Genomic DNA, 20,470 nt, shown 5'->3' on the forward strand with positions numbered 1-20,470 from the left:
AAAGTAGGGATGTTCCAAAGTATTGGTATTGGTATCATTGGTATTGGCTGATTTTGTTAGCATCGGTATCAGCCAGAAATCAAGTAGAAGTATTGGTATCAGTTAATTTTGGTAGCATTCGTATCGGTACCAGTATTAGTTAGTAGCAGCTAATTTTGATGGTATCAGCATCAGCCTAAACTTGAGTATCAGCATCAGAAAAAGACTTGGTATTGTCCCCTCCCAAACTTAAGTAATAAAGTTAATTGTGTGATACATTTCTCTGTTTTGTCAGTTGAGTTGTTTATTACATACACAGGGAGTTACAAGAGTAAAGCACTCTTGATCTTTTATAAACCCTCTTTGAAATCAAGCTGAAAAAAGAATATTTCACCATTGGTCTTCATTGTTTGCAAATTCTCAGCAACAGTGTAAAATATTCAGCCATATAGGGTGATGGTCAAAGTGTGAGGGTTGGTTAGGGAAAACTAAATGTTTTCATATAACATACAGTATACAGTGTAATACTGCTCATTATCTGTATACTGCAATGAAAATATCTTGAGTAAGTAAAGCCTTTTGATATATAAATAATAACAAAAAGGGATATTGGAACTTACTGCATTGTTTGCTGTCTGTCTGTCCAACACCCTCTGAGACTCTTGTAGGGATAATATTCTACACCTCAGTATTATGTTAGTGTACAGTTCTTCATTGAGTAATGTGTGTGCATGATTCCACACCTCAATATTATGTTAATGTACAGTACTTTACTGATTTACATGTTTGCATGACCTAAACTCTGCCAGGAAGGATTCACATTGTTTTTTTGGCTTGGCACATGATGGAAGTCCTAATGATTAGGCATATGGTAAAAAAACCTCTATATAAATCAAAATAAGGAGGCCCAACTCTGGTGGATGATAGTGAACCTAACCCCTGAAATTATCTCCATCTTGTTCCTTGGAAGAAACAGACCACCGAGTATTGTGAGGTAAAGGATAAGGCAGGGCTTTCTTCTAGACCACAAAGAGGATCCAGTTTAAGGATTTAGTAAGAATTCAGTGCATTTTGCAGACTACACCTTCCCAGAGTAAACCTTGTACAGGTTGTAAAAAGCTGGGAGAATCTCAGATAAGTGGGTTTCCAGAAGTGCACGGCATGACAGGAGCAGCATCCCCATGAAGACTAACTTGAGACAGCCTCATGTGATGTTTTCATTTGATTCTTTATTGAAAATATTAGTATTTACATTTAATACACTTATTGTCCATATATTTAAGCTTGTAGCATAAATACTTTTTTATATTTGTTTGCAGTGCACGGCAATTGCTCTAATAGTAAACACTGTGATCGTTACTTGAGGATTATGCATGGAAACATGGAACTCCTTCTCCAGCGAGACCTTGTTACTTGGAATGATAATTCATATACAGTTGCTCAGGTAACTATACCTACTCTGATGGATGACTTACGCTCTACTACATATATAATAGAAAAAAACAGTTTTAATCAAGTTTTATCAATTATGTATAGCTAAATTCTTTTATATTTAAATGCTCTATTGACCCCATATATAAAGTACTGTACTCTAAATGTTAATATATACTGGCAATAATTTTGTAAAGGAAAATCATACTACTAATCTGGTATGATTTAAAGGCACAGCGCATTGGAGCATCCAACAGCTTCACCATCTCTCAAATCGGCGATACCATCGAATTCTCATCAAACTTATATGACTTCAGTGTTCATTGGAATGTTGAAAAAAATGTTAATATTTTCGTAAGTACAAAGCCTTCTCTTAACACCTAAATTGTGCACAGATGGGAGCTGCTACACTCCTTATGTAGATAGCTGGCAGTTGCAGCACCTTTGTTGTATGCATGTGAGAGCTGCAACACTTATGCTGTGTACAGCTGGGAGTTGCAACACCTCTACTATGCACAGTTAGTTTTGTCTTGTAAGCTTATAGAGCATATAAAACTGAATTAAAATAGTATGATAAAATTAGAGGGGTGTTAATGTTGCAGTTTAAAAACTGTAGTGTAAAGCACCCTTCTGGCAAGACAGTGATGGAGTGAATGATGGTGAAAGTTTTTCTTTTTCGGGCCACCCTGCCTTGGTGGGAATCGGCCAGTGTGTTAATAAAAAATATAATAATAAGTATATATATATATATATATTTATATGTATATATATATATATATATTTATATGTATATATATATATATATATATATATATATATATCTTCTTTCTTTCAACACACCGGCCGTATCCCACCGAGGCGGGGTGGCCCAAAAGGAAAAACGGAAGTTTCTCCTTTTACATTTAGTAATATATACAGGAGAAGAGGTTACTAGCCCCTTGCTCCCGGCATTTTAGTCGCCTCTTACAACACGCATGGCTTACGGAGGAAGAATTCTGTTCCACTTCCCCATGGAGATAAGAGGAAATAAACAAGAATAAGAACTAGAAAGAAAATAGAAGAAAACCCAGAGGGGTGTGTATATATGTGCTTGTACATGTATGTGTAGTGTGACCTAAGTGTAAGTAGAAGTAGCAAGACGTACCTGAAATCTTGCATGTTCATGAGACAGAAAAAAGGACACCAGCAATCCTACCATCATGTAAAACAATTACAGGCTTTCGTTTTACACTCACTTGGCAGGACGGTAGTACCTCCCTGGGCGGTTGCTGTCTACCAACCTACTACCTATAATATATATATATATATATATATATATATATATATATATATATATATATATATATATTATTTTTTTTTTTTCAACAAGTCGGCCGTCTCCCACCGAGGCAGGGTGACCCAAAAAAGAAAGAAAATCCCCAAAAAGAAAATACTTTCATCATCATTCAACACTTTCACCACACTCGCACATTATCACTGTTTTTGCAGAGGTGCTCAGAATACAACAGTCTAGAAGCATACACATATAAAGATACACAACATATCCCTCCAAACTGCCAATATCCCAAACCCCTCCTTTAAAGTGCAGGCATTGTACTTCCCATTTCCAGGACTCAAGTCCGACTATATGAAAATAACCGGTTTCCCTGAATCCCTTCACTAAATATTACCCTGCTCAAACTCCAACAGATATATACTAATATATATATATATATATATATATATATATATATATATATATATATATATATATATATATATATATATATATATATATATATATATATATATATATATATATACTATATATATATATTATATATATATATATATATATATATATATATATATATATATATATATATAATGTATATATATATATAATGTATATATATATATATATAATAGGAATATTTTATTACATAATATGGCACAGAAGATTTAAGAGATACATTGTTGATATAAAGGTGGCACATATATATATACAGTGGACCCCCGGTTAACGATTTTAATCCGTGCAAGAGGGCTCATCGTTATGCGAAATAATCGTTATGCGAATCAATTTTCCCCATAAGAAATAATGGAAATAAAATTAATCCGTGCAAGACGCCCAAAAGTATGAAAAAAATTTTTTTTTACCACATGAAATGTTAATTTTAATACACACAAACTGAAAAAGGCATGCACAATTACATGACACTTACTTTTATTGAAGATCTGGTGATGATTGATGGGATGGGAGGAGGGGAGAGCATTATCTTCTTACTGTTTAGAAGGGGAATCCCCTTCCATTAAGACTTGAGGTAGCAAGTCCTTTTCTGGGGTTACTTCCCTTCTTCTTTTAATGCCACTAGGACCAGCTTGAGAGTCACTGGACCTCTGTCGCACAACAAATCTGTCCATAGAGCTCTGTACCTCCCGTTCCTTCAAGACTTTCCTAAAATGGGCCATAACATTGTCATTGAAATAGTCACAAGCACGGCTTGCAACAGCTGTGTCAGGGTGATTTTCATCTATAAAGGTTTGCAGTTCAACCCACTCTGCACACATTTCCTTAATCTTTGAAGTAGGCACAATGGATTCCACAACTGGCATAGGCTTCTCAGGGTTAGCCCCAAACCCTTCAAAATCTTTCTTAATTTCCATACTAATTCCCACCCTTTTTACCACAGGGTTGGCACTAGAAGCTTTCTTGGGGCCCATGGTCACTTATTTTCCACAAACAGCACCGAAAACACTGTAATAATACGAAATATTCCGAGTGTATGCTTGGATGTTACCGCGGAGGCTGGCTGGTAAACAATGGGACGGCCGGCACATGTGAGGGCACATTGGACGCGTCTCGGACGAAAATCGGTATGCGGGTTTTTAATCGGTATGCGGGGCAAAAATTTTGCGATAAAAGTAATCGTTATGCGGAAAAATCGCTATGCGATGCCATCGTTATGCGGGGGTCCACTGTATATATATATATATATATATATATATATATATATATATATATATATATATATATATATATATATATATATATATATATATATATATATATATATATATCACCCTGCCTCGGTGGGAGACGACCGACTTGTTGAAAAAAAAAAAAAAAAAAAAAAATATATATATATATATATATATATATATATATATATATATATATATATATATATATATATATATATATATATATATATACATATATACATGTTGTTACGTGTGTATCACCGATTATAAGGTGAAAATCTCATCCAGCTCCTCAGAGCTGGGGCGTGTGCCCAAAATGCAGCAGGCATTACCCCGTTGAACAGCCGCGCTGAGCCGCTGGAACAGAAAACTAGCTGCCCTGGGATCCCTAGTTACCCTGATGAGTCTTTTTCCCAGCTCCTTAAGGAAATTAGATGCACTCTTTCCCCATGAGCCAAGGGTCTCTGAGCCTATGGGAACAAACATATAATGATGGGCAAGTTCTCCATATTTTCTAGACTTTTGGGACTCCCTAAAGCTGGCAGCTGCCCCTCCTTCCTCCCTGGTGTATTGGAGATAGGTATCAGCCAAGGTAGATGCACATGTATAGTCCCACACCACCTGCTTCCCATCTGTCCAGGCTTGAAGGGTGATACCATCTGGACGCTTCTGGCTGCCATCAGATCTGCATAGTTGGGGTGGCTCCCTTACTGCTGGGCATCCAGCTGTTGTGAGGCTCCTCTTGATAATGTTATTAACCTCCTCATGTCTTGCAATCTTTCCCTCGGATTTACGGCACACAAGACCATGGTACCCGAATCGGTCTGCTGCTTCATATATATATATATATATATATATATATATATATATATATATATATATATATATAATGTATATATATATATATATAATGTGTATATATATATATATATATATATATATATATATATATATATATATATATATATATATATATATATATATTTTTTTTATTATCACACCGGCCGATTCCCACCAAGGCAGGGTGGCCCGAAAAAGAAAAACTTTCACCATCATTCACTCCATCACTGTCTTGCCAGAAGGGTGCTTTACACTACAGTTTTTAAACTGCAACATTAACACCCCTCCTTCAGAGTGCAGGCACTGTACTTCCCATCTCCAGGACTCAAGTCCGGCCTGCCGGTTTCCCTGAATCCCTTCATAAATGTTACTTTGCTCACACTCCAACAGCACGTCAAGTATTAAAAACCATTTGTCTCCATTCACTCCTATCAAACACGCTCACGCATGCCTGCTGGAAGTCCAAGCCCCTCGCACACAAAACCTCCTTTACCCCCTCCCTCCAACCCTTCCTAGGCCGACCCCTACCCCGCCTTCCTTCCACTACAGACTGATACACTCTTGAAGTCATTCTGTTTCGCTCCATTCTCTCTACATGTCCGAACCACCTCAACAACCCTTCCTCAGCCCTCTGGACAACAGTTTTGGTAATCCCGCACCTCCTCCTAACTTCCAAACTACGAATTCTCTGCATTATATTCACACCACACATTGCCCTCAGACATGACATCTCCACTGCCTCCAGCCTTCTCCTCGCTGCAACATTCATCACCCACGCTTCACACCCATATAAGAGCGTTGGTAAAACTATACTCTCATACATTCCCCTCTTTGCCTCCAAGGACAAAGTTCTTTGTCTCCACAGACTCCTAAGTGCACCACTCACTCTTTTTCCCTCATCAATTCTATGATTCACCTCATCTTTCATAGACCCATCCGCTGACACGTCCACTCCCAAATATCTGAATACGTTCACCTCCTCCATACTCTCTCCCTCCAATCTGATATTCAATCTTTCATCACCTAATCTTTTTGTTATCCTCATAACCTTACTCTTTCCTGTATTCACCTTTAATTTTCTTCTTTTGCACACCCTACCAAATTCATCCACCAATCTCTGCAACTTCTCTTCAGAATCTCCCAAGAGCACAGTGTCATCAGCAAAGAGCAGCTGTGACAACTCCCACTTTGTGTGTGATTCTTTATCTTTTAACTCCACGCCTCTTGCCAAGACCCTCGCATTTACTTCTCTTACAACCCCATCTATAAATATATTAAACAACCACGGTGACATCACACATCCTTGTCTAAGGCCTACTTTTACTGGGAAAAAATTTCCTTCTTTCCTACATACTCTAACTTGAGCCTCACTATCCTCGTAAAAACTCTTCACTGCTTTCAGTAACCTACCTCCTACACCATACACTTGCAACATCTGCCACATTGCCCCCCTATCCACCCTGTCATACGCCTTTTCCAAATCCATAAATGCCACAAAGACCTCTTTAGCCTTATCTAAATACTGTTCACTTATATGTTTCACTGTAAACACCTGGTCCACACACCCCCTACCTTTCCTAAAGCCTCCTTGTTCATCTGCTATCCTATTCTCCGTCTTACTCTTAATTCTTTCAATTATAACTCTACCATACACTTTACCAGGTACACTCAACAGACTTATCCCCCTATAATTTTTGCACTCTCTTTTATCCCCTTTGCCTTTATACAAAGGAACTATGCATGCTCTCTGCCAATCCCTAGGTACCTTACCCTCTTCCATACATTTATTAAATAATTGCACCAACCACTCCAAAACTATATCCCCACCTGCTTTTAACATTTCTATCTTTATCCCATCAATCCCGGCTGCCTTACCCCCTTTCATTTTACCTACTGCCTCACGAACTTCCCCCACACTCACAACTGGCTCTTCCTCACTCCTACAAGATGTTATTCCTCCTTGCCCTATACACGAAATCACAGCTTCCCTATCTTCATCAACATTTAACAATTCCTCAAAATATTCCTTCCATCTTCCCAATACCTCTAACTCTCCATTTAATAACTCTCCTCTCCTATTTTTAACTGACAAATCCATTTGTTCTCTAGGCTTTCTTAACTTGTTAATCTCACTCCAAAACTTTTTCTTATTTTCAACGAAATTTGTTGATAACATCTCACCCACTCTCTCATTTGCTCTCTTTTTACATTGCTTCACCACTCTCTTAACTTCTCTCTTTTTCTCCATATACTCTTCCCTCCTTGCATCACTTCTACTTTGTAAAAACTTCTCATATGCTAACTTTTTCTCCCTTACTACTCTCTTTACATCATCATTCCACCAATCGCTCCTCTTCCCTCCTGCACCCACTTTCCTGTAACTACAAACTTCTGCTGAACACTCTAACACTACATTTTTAAACCTACCCCATACCTCTTCGACCCCATTGCCTATGCTCTCATTAGCCCATCTATCCTCCAATAGCTGTTTATATCTTACCCTAACTGCCTCCTCTTTTAGTTTATAAACCTTCACCTCTCTCTTCCCTGATGCTTCTATTCTCCTTGTATCCCATCTACCTTTTACTCTCAGTGTAGCTACAACTAGAAAGTGATCTGATATATCTGTGGCCCCTCTATAAACATGTACATCCTGAAGTCTACTCAACAGTCTTTTATCTACCAATACATAATCCAACAAACTACTGTCATTTCGCCCTACATCATATCGTGTATACTTATTTATCCTCTTTTTCTTAAAATATGTATTACCTATAACTAAACCCCTTTCTATACAAAGTTCAATCAAAGGGCTCCCATTATCATTTACACCTGGCACCCCAAACTTACCTACCACACCCTCTCTAAAAGTTTCTCCTACTTTAGCATTCAAGTCCCCTACCACAATTACTCTCTCACTTGGTTCAAAGGCTCCTATACATTCACTTAACATCTCCCAAAATCTCTCTCTCTCCTCTGCATTCCTCTCTTCTCCAGGTGCATACACGCTTATTATGACCCACTTCTCGCATCCAACCTTTACTTTAATCCACATAATTCTTGAATTTACACATTCATATTCTCTTTTCTCCTTCCATAACTGATCATTTAACATTACTGCTACCCCTTCCTTTGCTCTAACTCTCTCAGATACTCCAGATTTAATCCCATTTATTTCCCCCCACTGAAACTCTCCTACCCCCTTCAGCTTTGTTTCGCTTAGGGCCAGGACATCCAACTTCTTTTCATTCATAACATCAGCAATCATCTGTTTCTTGTCATCCGCACTACATCCACGCACATTTAAGCAACCCAGTTTTATAAAGTTTTTCTTCTTCTCTTTTTTAGTAATTGTATACAGGAGAAGGGGTTACTAGCCCATTGCTCCCGGCATTTTAGTCGCCTCATACGACACGCATGGCTTACGGAGGAAAGATTCTTTTCCACTTCCCCATGGACAATAGAAGAAATAAAAAAGAACAAGAGCTATTTAGAAAAAGGAGAAAAACCTAGATGTATGTATATATATATATGCATGTGCGTGTCTGTGAAGTGTGACCAAAGTGTAAGTAGGAGTAGCAAGATATCCCTGTTATCTTAGCGTGTTTATGAGACAGAAAAAGAAACCAGCAATCCTACCATCATGCAAAACAGTTACAGGTTTTTGTTTCACAGTCATCTGGCAGGACGGTAGTACTTCCCTGGGTGGTTGCTGTCTACCAACCTACTACCTACATATATATATATATATATATATATTTATTTATTTATTTATATATATATATATATATATATATATATATATATATATATATATATATATATATATATATATATATATATATATATATATATATATATATATGTGTGTGTGTGTGTGTGTGTGTGTGTGTGTGTGTGTATGTATATATATATATATATATATATATATATATATATATATATATATATATATATATATATATATATATATATATATATATATATATATATATATATATGTGTGTGTGTGTGTGTGTGTGTGTGTGTGTGTGTGCAAGCGTGGGTGAGCATGTTAGATAGGAGTGAATGGAGACGAATGGTACTTGGGACCTGACGATCTGTTGGAGTGTGAGCAGGGTAATATTTAGTGAAGGGATTCAGGGAAACCGGTTATTTTCATATAGTCGGACTTGAGTCCTGGAAATGGGAAGTACAATGCCTGCACTTTAAAGGAGGGGTTTGGGATATTGGCAGTTTGGAGGGATATGTTGTGTATCTCTATACGTATATGCTTCTAAACTGTTGTATTCTGAGCACCTCTGCAAAAGCAGTGATAATGTGTGAGTGTGGTGAAAGTGTTGAATGATGATGAAAGTATTTTCTTTTTGGGGATTTTCTTTCTTTTTTTTTGGGTCACCCTGCCTCGGTGGGAGACAGCCGACTTGTGGAAAAAAAAAAAAAATAATATATATATATATATATATATATATATATATATATATATATATATATATATATATATATATATATATATATATATATATATATATATATATATATATATATATATATATACATACATACACACACACACACACACACACACACACACACACACACACACACACACACACACACACACACACACACCTACCACCCGACTTACGACCGAGTTCGGTTCCAAGAAACCGGTCATAAGTCGAAATGGACGTAAGTCGAACTTTACTACTGAATATCAACATAACGTTTTTGTAATGACTTTATTTTATTGTTTTATTTTGGTATTTCATGTTTTACTTTACTTTTTATGCTGTTAGTACTGTATTTTATACTGTAAGGTTTAGGATAAACACTGTGTACAACACAAACACTTGTTTATTTCCCAGAAATTTGGCATAAAAAAACACGGTTGTAAGTCGAGTCGTCGTATGTCGAGCAGGTCCTAAGTCGGATGATAGGTGTATATATATATATGTGTGTGTGTCTGTGTGTGTGTGTGTCTTAAGTTTTTTTTTTTTTGGCCACCCTGCCTTGGCGGGATACGGCCAGTTTGTTGAAAAAAAAAAAAAATAATACATTATCTTTGCATGATATTAAAAACCATATGGTGTTGAAGCCTAGTGATTCACATTCCCCCAATTTTCCATGGTACAGTATTAATATTTATAGATGTATTGTATCTTATAATATCTCAGCAACACTCACACCTCTATAAGACTCACAACACTCACACCTCAGCAACATTTACATCTCTACAAGATCTCAGCTCTGCGATACACCCCCATGACACTCACACTGCAACATTCACAGCTTCATAACACCTATACCTCTGCAACACTTGCACTTCCACAACATTTATTGTATATCTCCACAACACCCACACTTCCATAGTACTCATGCATTCAACACATCTCTGCAACATTTATGAATCTACCTCTAACACCTCTGCAACACTCACTTGTTCATAGTGCTCCTCCTCCTCATCCTCCTCCACAACACTCATTCATTCCACTGCACTTTTTTTTTCTTTTTTTTTTCAACAAGTCGGCCATCTCCCACCGAGGCAGGGTGACCCAAAGAGAAAGAAAATCCCCAAAAAGAAAATACTTTCATCATCATTCAACACTTTCACCTCACTCACACATAATCACTGTTTTTGCAGAGGTGCCCAGAATACAACAGCTTAGAAGTACACCTACCATCCGACTTACGACCTGCTCGACTTACGACCACTCGACTTACGACCATGTTTTTTATGCCAAATTTCTGGGAAATAAACAACTATTTGTGTTGTACACAGTGTTTATTCCAAACCTTACAGTATAAAATACAGTACTAACAACATAAAAAGTAAAGTAAAACATGAAATACCAAAATAAAACAATAAAATAAAGTCATTACAAAAATGTTTTGTTGATATTCAGTAGTAAAGTTCGACTTACGACCGGTTTCTCGGAACCGAACTCGGTCGTAAGTCGGATGGTAGGTGTATATACGTATAAAAATACATAATACAGTATATCTCTCCAAACTGCCAATATCCCAAACCCCTCCTTTAGAGTGCAGGCATTGTACTTCCCATTTCCAGGACTCAAGTCCGGTTATATAAAATAACCGGTTTCCCTGAATCCCTTCACTAAATATTACCCTGCTCACACTCCAACAGATCGTCAGGTCCCAAATACCATTTGTCTCCATTCACTCCTATCTAACACACTCATGCACGCTTGCTGGAAGCCCAAACCCCTCGCCCACAACACCACCTTTACCCCCTCCCTCCAACCTTTTCGAGGACGACCCCTACCCCGCCTTCCTTCCCCTACTGCACTCATTACATAAAATTCTTCTTGGAGAGTTGCATCAGAATAATTCATTGGCACAATGCAAGAAACAAATGTTTCTGTCATATCCTAATTACTCTGAGTAATTTATAACTTCAGGTAATCATTTCCACAAGTTATGAGCAATTTTGTTTAAAAATTTGCATCAGTGATGGTTGCACATTTGTGGTGGTTAATTAAGGCTTCAGCAAGACCACAGAGGCATCTGATCTGCCTAGTCCATGCTGTTGACCCAGTGAAGGGGTAGGTAGCTCCAGTTCCTTTGATGAAGAGCTCTTTCTGGGTTAAACCTGCATAATTTGCCATCACTGTATCAATCATGTAGATTGCCAGAACAAAGCTTATACTGTATATTATCTTGCAGTGATTGAATTTTATCTAATTACCATTATTATTTTTTTTAATACACCAGCCATATCCCACTGAGGCAGGGTGACCTAAAAAGAAAAATGAAAGTTTTTCTTTTTAAATTTAGTAATTTATACAGGAGAAAGGGTTACTAGCTCCTTGCTCCCAGCATTTTAGTCACCTCTTACAACACACATGACTTATGGAGGAAGAATTCTATTCTATTACCCCATGAAGATATGAGGAAGTAAAGAAGAACAAGAACTATTAAGAAAATAGAAGAAAACCCAGATGGATGTGTAAATATATATGCATATGCATATTTATTTATTTATTTATTTAGTAATTTTAGCATACATACAGAGGTGCAAAAAAATGCAGGTAAGAGCAGCATGCCAAAGCCACTTATATGCATAGCATTACGGGCTGGCTTAAAATTAACTTAAGATTAACTAAGCAGTGATGTAATCAGTGATAAGACATTATTGTAAACAGATAACTATAAAGCACAAATGAGTATTACAAAGACAGGTCATATGGTTGCATGCATTGCTGTACATTCAGTAGAATGGAGTATTCTGTTAGATAGTGTATTTAAAAAATAGCAAAGTTAGATTGGGTCCTAGGTTTAACATTTATGTGATATAATTGTGAGAAACATTTAAGATATACAATTTATAAGGTTCAGTTATTCAGTATTTATTTGGTTTTGGGTGAGTAAGTGATCTTTGAGAAGAGACTTGAATTTATAAACAGGTAGTGTTTCTTTTATATTTACAGGTAATGAATTCCAGATTTTAGGGCCTTTTATGTGCATTGAGTTTTTGCATAGCGTGAGATGGACATGAGGAACATCAAAGAGTGATCTGTGCCTTGTGTTATGGTCATGTGTTCTGTTGAGGTTGGCAAGGAGATGTTTGAGGGGAGGGTTTATATCAGAGTTAAGTGTTCTATGTATGTAATAGGTGCAATAATAAGTATGGATGTTTTGTATGGTGAGTAGGTTGAGTGTTTTGAATATTGGTGGAGTGTGCTGCCTGTAGTGAGAATTTGTTATCATTCTGACTGCAGCCTTTTGTTGGGTAATTAGTGGTCTGAGATGGTTAATTGTTGTTGAGCCCCATGCACAAATTCCATACGTGAGATAGGGGTAAATAAGAGAGTGATACAGGGCCAGGAGGGCTGACTGTGGAACATAGTACCATATCTTCGATAGTATGCCTGCAGTCTTGGAAATTTTCTTAGAAATTTGTTGTATATGTGTATGAAATTTGAGTCTATTATCAAGGTGGATTCCTAGGAATTTTCCCTCTGTTAGCTTTGTGATAGGTGATCCGTTTATCGTTATGTTAAGAGGGACATCTGTAGCTCTGTTACCAAACTGAATGAAGTACGTTTTGTCAATGTTTAGTGTAAGTTTGTTAGTCCTCATCCAGGTAGATATTTTTTGTAATTCGGTATTTACAGTATTGGCTAGCGTGACTGGGCTCGGGTGAGAGAAGACGTATGTAGTGTCATCTGCAAATAGTGTGGGTTTGAGTAATTGTGAAGCATTTCATAGGTCATTTATGTATATTAGAAAGAGAAGAGGGCCAAGGACACTTCCCTGTGGGACACCAACTGTAATTGGTTGTGCAGAAGAGCTTGCCCCATTTGCGTACACATATTGGCTTCTGTTGCTGAGGTATGACTTGAGGTAGTTGAGGGAGTGCCCTCTTATACCATAGTGTGACAATTTTACGTGGAGCAAGTCATGGTCAACTGTATCAAAAGCTTTACGTAAGTCAATGAAAATCCCCAGTGGGACTTCTTTTTTCTCTATTGCAGTGTATATATGTTCTAGCATGTGTATAATAGCATCATTAGTATTTTTATTAGGCCTGAATCCAAATTGGCAGGGGTTGAGTATGTTTTGGGAGACGAGGTAGGAGTAGATTCGTTTATGAATTAATTTTTCGAAGATTTTTGAGAGAGGGTGTAAATTGGATATTGGCCTATAGTTATTCAGCTCTGTTTGGTCTCCTCCTTTATGGATCGGGGTGACCCTTGCTATTTTGAGAACTGTAGGGAAGGTGGAGGATTCAATGGATTTGTTAAAGAGTGTTGTAATGATTAGTGATAGCACTTGTGACACTTTTTTGTATATAAAGGGTGGTAAGGTATTTAAATCTCCTGCCTTATTTTTTAGTGCGTTGATAATAAGGGAGACTTCGTATGGGTTAGTCGGAGCTAGGAACAGTGTGTTCGGGTAGTTGCTAGTGAGGTAGTCATTTGGTGGGGTATCTGAGCTTGGGATTTTATTGGCTAGGCATTGTCCTATAGTGGAGAAGAAATCATTGAGTCTGTTTGCTGTTTCTGTTGGTGGGAGTTGGAGTTCATCTGATTTTGCTAATTGTATTTCGCTATTTCGTAATATCTTTTTTGTTCCCAGAATTTCTGATAGGGTTTTCCAGGTCTTTTTTATATCACATCGTAAGTTGGATAATCTGTTCTCATAATACAATTTTTTTGCCCTTCTTATCAGGCTGGTTAGGATTGACGAGTAATGTTTTGTTTGGTCTCTGGTTATGTGACCCATTCTGTACTGTTTTTCATATCGGTGTTTTGTATTTATGGACTTGAGAATGCTGGGTGTTAGCCAGGGACTGTTCAGTCTCTTAGCTGTCATCTGTTTAGTTTTTTTAGGGCAGTGCTTGTTATAGAGGTATTGGGTCTTTTTTAGAAAATTATTAAAACATTCGTCAATATCTGTATAGATTTCTAGGTCAGTGTGCCAGTCAATGTTTGTTACTGCTGTTGTGAAGTTATTAATGGCTGCCTCATTGTGAAGTCTGAAGGTGACTTTAGTAGTGTCTAGGGGTAATTTACCAAGAGTTGTTATGAGGAAAGTAGGGTAGTGGTCTGTGGTATTATCTGTAATTATGCCTGATTTTAAAAGGGATATGGTGTTGGTCCAGATGTGGTCAAGTAGGGAAACACTAGTCTCCGTAACTCGTGTAGGTTTTGTTACTGTTGGTAGCAACATGCAGTTACTCATTGTGTTTGTGAATTCAGTAATGTGTGGGTCCTGGTCTTGCAGGAGATTTATATTGAAGTCACCTGAAAGTAGTAAGTGATCTTTGTTCATGCGTGCATCAGTTATCATACTTCCTAGGTTTTGACTAAATTGGCTAATGTTTGATTGTGGAACTCTGTAGATGTTTATCACTGTGAGAGGTTTTTGTAGGTATTTGGATTTGAATTTAACTATTATATATTCCCCATGTTCATCCCTTGTGCAAGTATTAGTGATACATTCTAGTTGGTCTGAGTAGTATATAGCTGTGCCACCCCCTTGTTGGTCTGGCCTACAGTTGTGTATGGCTGTGTAACCAGGAATGGCATAGACATCTGTAGTATCAGGCTTTAGCCAGGTTTCAGTTAGTGTAATGATGGACATATTGGCATGCAAGGAATTTAGTAATGCTATGAGGTCATCATAATGCTTGCTTAAAGATCTGATATTGTAGTTAAAGATAGTTATGTTGTTGTTGGCACTGAGAAGTGCCTTTGATTGTTCTGCTGTGTAGTAATTACAGTAACTGTTTGATTCATTTAAGTCATTAAATAAGAGGTTGGTATCAGGATCAATGCTTGTAATCATAAGATTTGTAGTGAATCTATAGTTAGAATTAAGTATAAAACAAAGTAAATATTCTAAAGCTAAAAAATAGCACCTGAATTATTTAACAAATTTAAAAATAATGAGCTAAGGTAGTTTTTTTTACAGCTAAAATAAAGGAGACAATATAAAAGGGACTAAAATAATTTGTGGTGAACAAATAAAGTGATGATCAAATAATGGAGCTTGGGAATATGATAGTAGGTAGTACTTTAAAGGTAATTCTTTAAAGTTAGAATTATAATATAAAATTATAATATAAAAGGGACTAATATAAGTTGTGGTGAACAATGAAGTGGTAATCAAATAAATGAGCTTTGGAATATAATGGCAAAATAGTGAACTTATTACACTTTAGCACCTGAGAATAGCACCTTGATTATTTTAACAATTGTGAATGTATGAACTAAGGTAGTTATATAAAGCTAAAATAAAGGAAAAAATATATAAGGGACTAAAATTAAGTAATGGTAAACAAAGTTAAATGGACAGATAGTCACTATGAAATAATATTGGTTTAGGAGTAGGATCTGATTTGTAATATTAAATAAGTTGAGCAGTTTATTGCACGATAAAAAGTAAAAAAAATGAGGTAGTTGGTACTAGCTATCTATGATGTTCTCACTCTCAACAGGTTGAGCCTTTTTGGAGGGGTCTGGGATATTGACAGTTTGGAGGGACTTCTAAACTGTCATATAAGTGCACCTCTGCAAGGCAGTGAGTATGTATGAGTTAGGTGAAAGTGTTGAATGACGATGAAAGTATTTTGTTTTTGCGTCACCCTGCTTTGGTGAGAGACAGCAGATGTGTTGAAAAAAACAAAAAATACATGCATGTGTAGTGTGACCTAAGTGCAAGTTTTTTTTTTTTTTAACACTGGCCATCTCCTACCAAGGCAGGGTGACCCATAAAAGAAAGAAATACTTTCACCATTACTCTCACACAAGCATTCTCTTTGCAGAGGCGTGCAAGATACATCAGTTTAGATGTCACTTCAAACAGCCATATTCCAACCTCCCCCTTTAAAGTGCAGGAATTGTAGTTCCCATTTCCAGGACTCAAGTCTGGCTAACCAATTTCCATGAATCCCTTCACAAATTATTACCCTGCTAACACTCCAACAGCTTGTCAGGTCTCAAAAACCAGTTGTCTCCATTCACTCCTATCTAATATGTTCACACATGCCTGCTGCATGTCCAAGCCCCTTGCACACAAAACTTCTTTTATGCCCCCTTCCTCCATCCTTTTCTAGGATGACCCCTACCCCTCCTTCCCTCCACTACAGATTTATACATCCTCCAAGTCATCCTATTTTGCTCCATCCTCTTTAAATGACCAAACCACCTCAACAACTCCTCAGCTCTCTGCATAATACTTTTATTAACTCCACGCCTCCTCCTAATTTCCACACTATGAATTCTCTGCATAATGTTTACACCAGTGGCTGAAATTAAGACACATGTGCAACATCTGGGTATCTTTATTGTAGATGTTTCGCCATCCAGTGGCTTTATCAATACAAATTCTAGGACATACTGTCTTCAAGTTATGTCCTAGAATTTGTATTGATAAAGCCACTGGATGGCGAAACGTCTACAATAAAGATACCCAGATGTTGCACATGTGTCTTAATTTCATCTTGTCGGTATTATATACTATTCTTGCACAACTTGTCAGACACTGCAACATCATGGAATCTTGATTCTGAGGACATGTACATAACCTTCACGACTATGACAACTACTACTACAACTAACCCATCTCTTTGGGAAGGACCTACTTCCACTGGGGAATCCCGCCTACCAGTGACTATGCCCTCGTCTGCTACACCTAACGTTACTATATAAGCACCAGGTTCCTTGCTTCTGCTTCAGAATCTCCACGACTACGGTGCTCTTCGCACCTACTCTTAGGTTGAGGGACTGATTACCTCATCTTCTGTATACAGTCCTACTGTCTTCAAGTTATGTCCTAGAATTTGTATTGATAAAGCCACTGGATGGCGAAACGTCTACAATAAAGATACCCAGATGTTGCACATGTGTCTTAATTTCATCTTGTCGGTATTATATACTATTCTTGCACAACCAGTGGCTGCTCATGTATAGGCACTGCGGAACTGTAGCACCCCCTATTTTCACTCGATATTATTGATAGCATTCAGTATAATGTTTCTTTTTTCTTTAATTCTTTCTTTATACTTGTACATTAAGCTTAATGTCAATAGCCATCCCCTAGTACATGAAAAATTATAAAAATCCTTGTATGGAACTGTGCACTTCACAGTTCCAGCAACTTGGTGTTTGGCTGTTGTGTGCATTCGCACATGTCCGAGATAAGATGCTGCACTCTAGGTAGAGAGAGCATTGTTGCTGATGCAGTGCCGACCCTGTTGTGCAAGTGTAAGGTAATGTTTCTTTTTGACTCAGCGATGTGTGTTGTGCTTAAAAATCATGTACCATATTCTTGAATGTGATAAAGTGTAGAATTAGATGATTATCATGCTTCCAGCTATTTTAATTAATTCATAGTTTTTTCTTTTTGTTCTTTTATTTTACACAATATTAAAACAATGGCTAAAAATTTTCTGAAGCAGCATCTCTAATTTTAGGTATGAGCTGCCACTGGTTTACACCACACATTGTTATTATAATTATCATCCGCACCCATCCTTCAGAGTGCAGGCACTCTACTTCCTATGGTTATAATCTTCATATATTCTGACAGTGATATGTCTTGCATCATAATTAACTGTTTTATTCTTCCCTAGGTTGATAATAACATGAAGTATCAGGTAGATGGCCTGTGTGGCTTCTATACAGGAATTTCCAGTGATGATAAAAGCAGACCAGATGGCACGTTGGCTTCCAGCACAGAAGACTTTGCCAACTCTTGGGCTCTAAATAATGGTGTGTGTGAGGAGAAACCTAAATGTACAGCCCTGGTTACTAATAAAGCTTTTGAACTGTGTGATGCTCTTAGGTAAGTTTATACAACTTTTGTACAGGTGAAAGAGACTTACTCAAACTTCTTTAATAATTTTCTTAGTCTTGTTCATTATATTCTGTTATTATTATTATTATTATTATTATTATTATTATTATTATTATTATTATTATTATTATTATTATTATTTTTATATTTTGTATTTTATTTCATTCTTATTATTATTGTTTCTGGTATTATTATTTTTTTAACACGCCGGCCATTTCCCACCGAGGCAGGGTGACCCAAAAAGAAAGAAAAAGCTTTCATCATCATTCAACACTTTCACCATAATCACTATCTTTGCAGAGGCACTCAGATATGACAGTTTAGATGTCATTCCAATCAAGCAATATCCCAAACCCTCCTTTAAAGTGTACAGTCATTGTACTTCCCTCCTCCTTAGTATTATTATTTTTTTTATATATATTGCCACAAATTTCTGCCCCGCATTCTAAAACTGCATTTTTAAAACTATCCCACCCCTCTTCAACCCCCCTACCCATACTCACACTAACCCACCTTTCTGCCAATAGTTGTCTGTATCTCACCCTAACTTCCTCCTCCCTTAGTTTATAAACTTTCACCTCTCTCTTACTTGCTTTTGCCATTTTGCCAGGGTGGCCCGAAAAAGAAAAACTTTCACCATCATTCACTCCATCACTGTCTTGCCAGAAGGGTGCTTTACACTACAGTTTTTAAACTGCAACATTAACACCCCTCCTTCAGAGTGCAGGCACTGTACTTCCCATCTCCAGGACTCAAGTCCGGCCTGCCGGTTTCCCTGAACCCCTTCATAAATGTTACTTTGCTCACACTCCAACAGCACGTCAAGTATTAAAAACCATTTGTCTCCATTCACTCCTATCAAACACGCTCATGCATGCCTGCTGGAAGTCCAAGCCCCTCGCACACAAAACCTCCTTTACCCCCTCTCTCCAACCTTTCCTAGGCTGACCCCTACCCCGCCTTCCTTCCACTACAGACTGATACACTCTTGAAGTCATTCTGTTTCGCTCCATTCTCTCTACATGTCCGAACCACCTCAACAACCCTTCCTCAGCCCTCTGGACAACAGTTTTGGTAATCCCGCACCTCCTCCTAACTTCCAAACTACGAATTCTCTGCATTATATTCACACCACACATTGCCCTCAGACATGACATCTCCACTGCCTCCAGCCTTCTCCTCGCTGCAACATTCATCACCCATGCTTCACACCCATATAAGAGCGTTGGTAAAACTATACTCTCATACATTCCCCTCTTTGCCTCCAAGGACAAAGTTCTTTGTCTCCACAGACTCCTAAGTGCACTGCTCACCCTTTTCCCCTCATCAATTCTATGATTCACCTCATCTTTCATAGACCCATCCACTGACACGTATGCTCCCAAATATCTGAATACATTCACCTCCTCCATACTCTCCCTCCAATCTGATATCCAATCTTTCATCACCTAATCTTTTTGTTATCCTCATAACCTTACTCTTTCCTGTATTCACTTTTAATTTTCTTCTTTTGCATACCCTACCAAATTCATCCACCAACCTCTGTAACTTCTCTTCAGAATCTCCCAAGAGCACAGTGTCATCAGCAAAGAGCAACTCTGACAACTCCCACTTTATGTGTGATTCTTTATCTTTTAACTCCACGCCTCTTGCCAAGACCCTCGTATTTACTTCTCTTACAACCCCATCTATAAATATATTAAACAACCACGGTGACATCACACATCCTTGTCTAAGGCCTACATTTACTGGGAAATAATTTCCCTCTTTCCTACATACTCTGACTTGAGCCTCACTATCCTCGTAAAAACTCTTCACTGCTTTCAGTAACCTACCTCCTACACCATACACCTGCAACATCTGCCACATTGCCCCCCTATCCACCCTGTCATACGCCTTTTCCAAATCCATAAATGCCACAAAGACCTCT

At 37.6% G+C, this 20,470-nt stretch overlaps 1 protein-coding gene across 1 annotated transcript in view; it reads left to right on the plus strand.

The window, feature by feature from the left end:
• LOC128697360 (hemocytin) overlaps positions 1-20,470 on the plus strand; it is a 444,623-nt gene that overhangs the window by 354,759 nt on the left and 69,394 nt on the right. Inside the window, exon 72 of the mRNA XM_070093851.1 lies at positions 18,317-18,528. Within this exon, the coding sequence (XP_069949952.1) occupies positions 18,317-18,528 (212 nt within the window). The remainder of the gene's footprint in view (positions 1-18,316; positions 18,529-20,470) is intronic.

The sequence above is a fragment of the Cherax quadricarinatus genome, chromosome 44 (genome assembly GCF_038502225.1).
Source record: "Cherax quadricarinatus isolate ZL_2023a chromosome 44, ASM3850222v1, whole genome shotgun sequence".
NCBI classification, from domain to species: Eukaryota; Metazoa; Arthropoda; class Malacostraca; order Decapoda; family Parastacidae; genus Cherax; species Cherax quadricarinatus.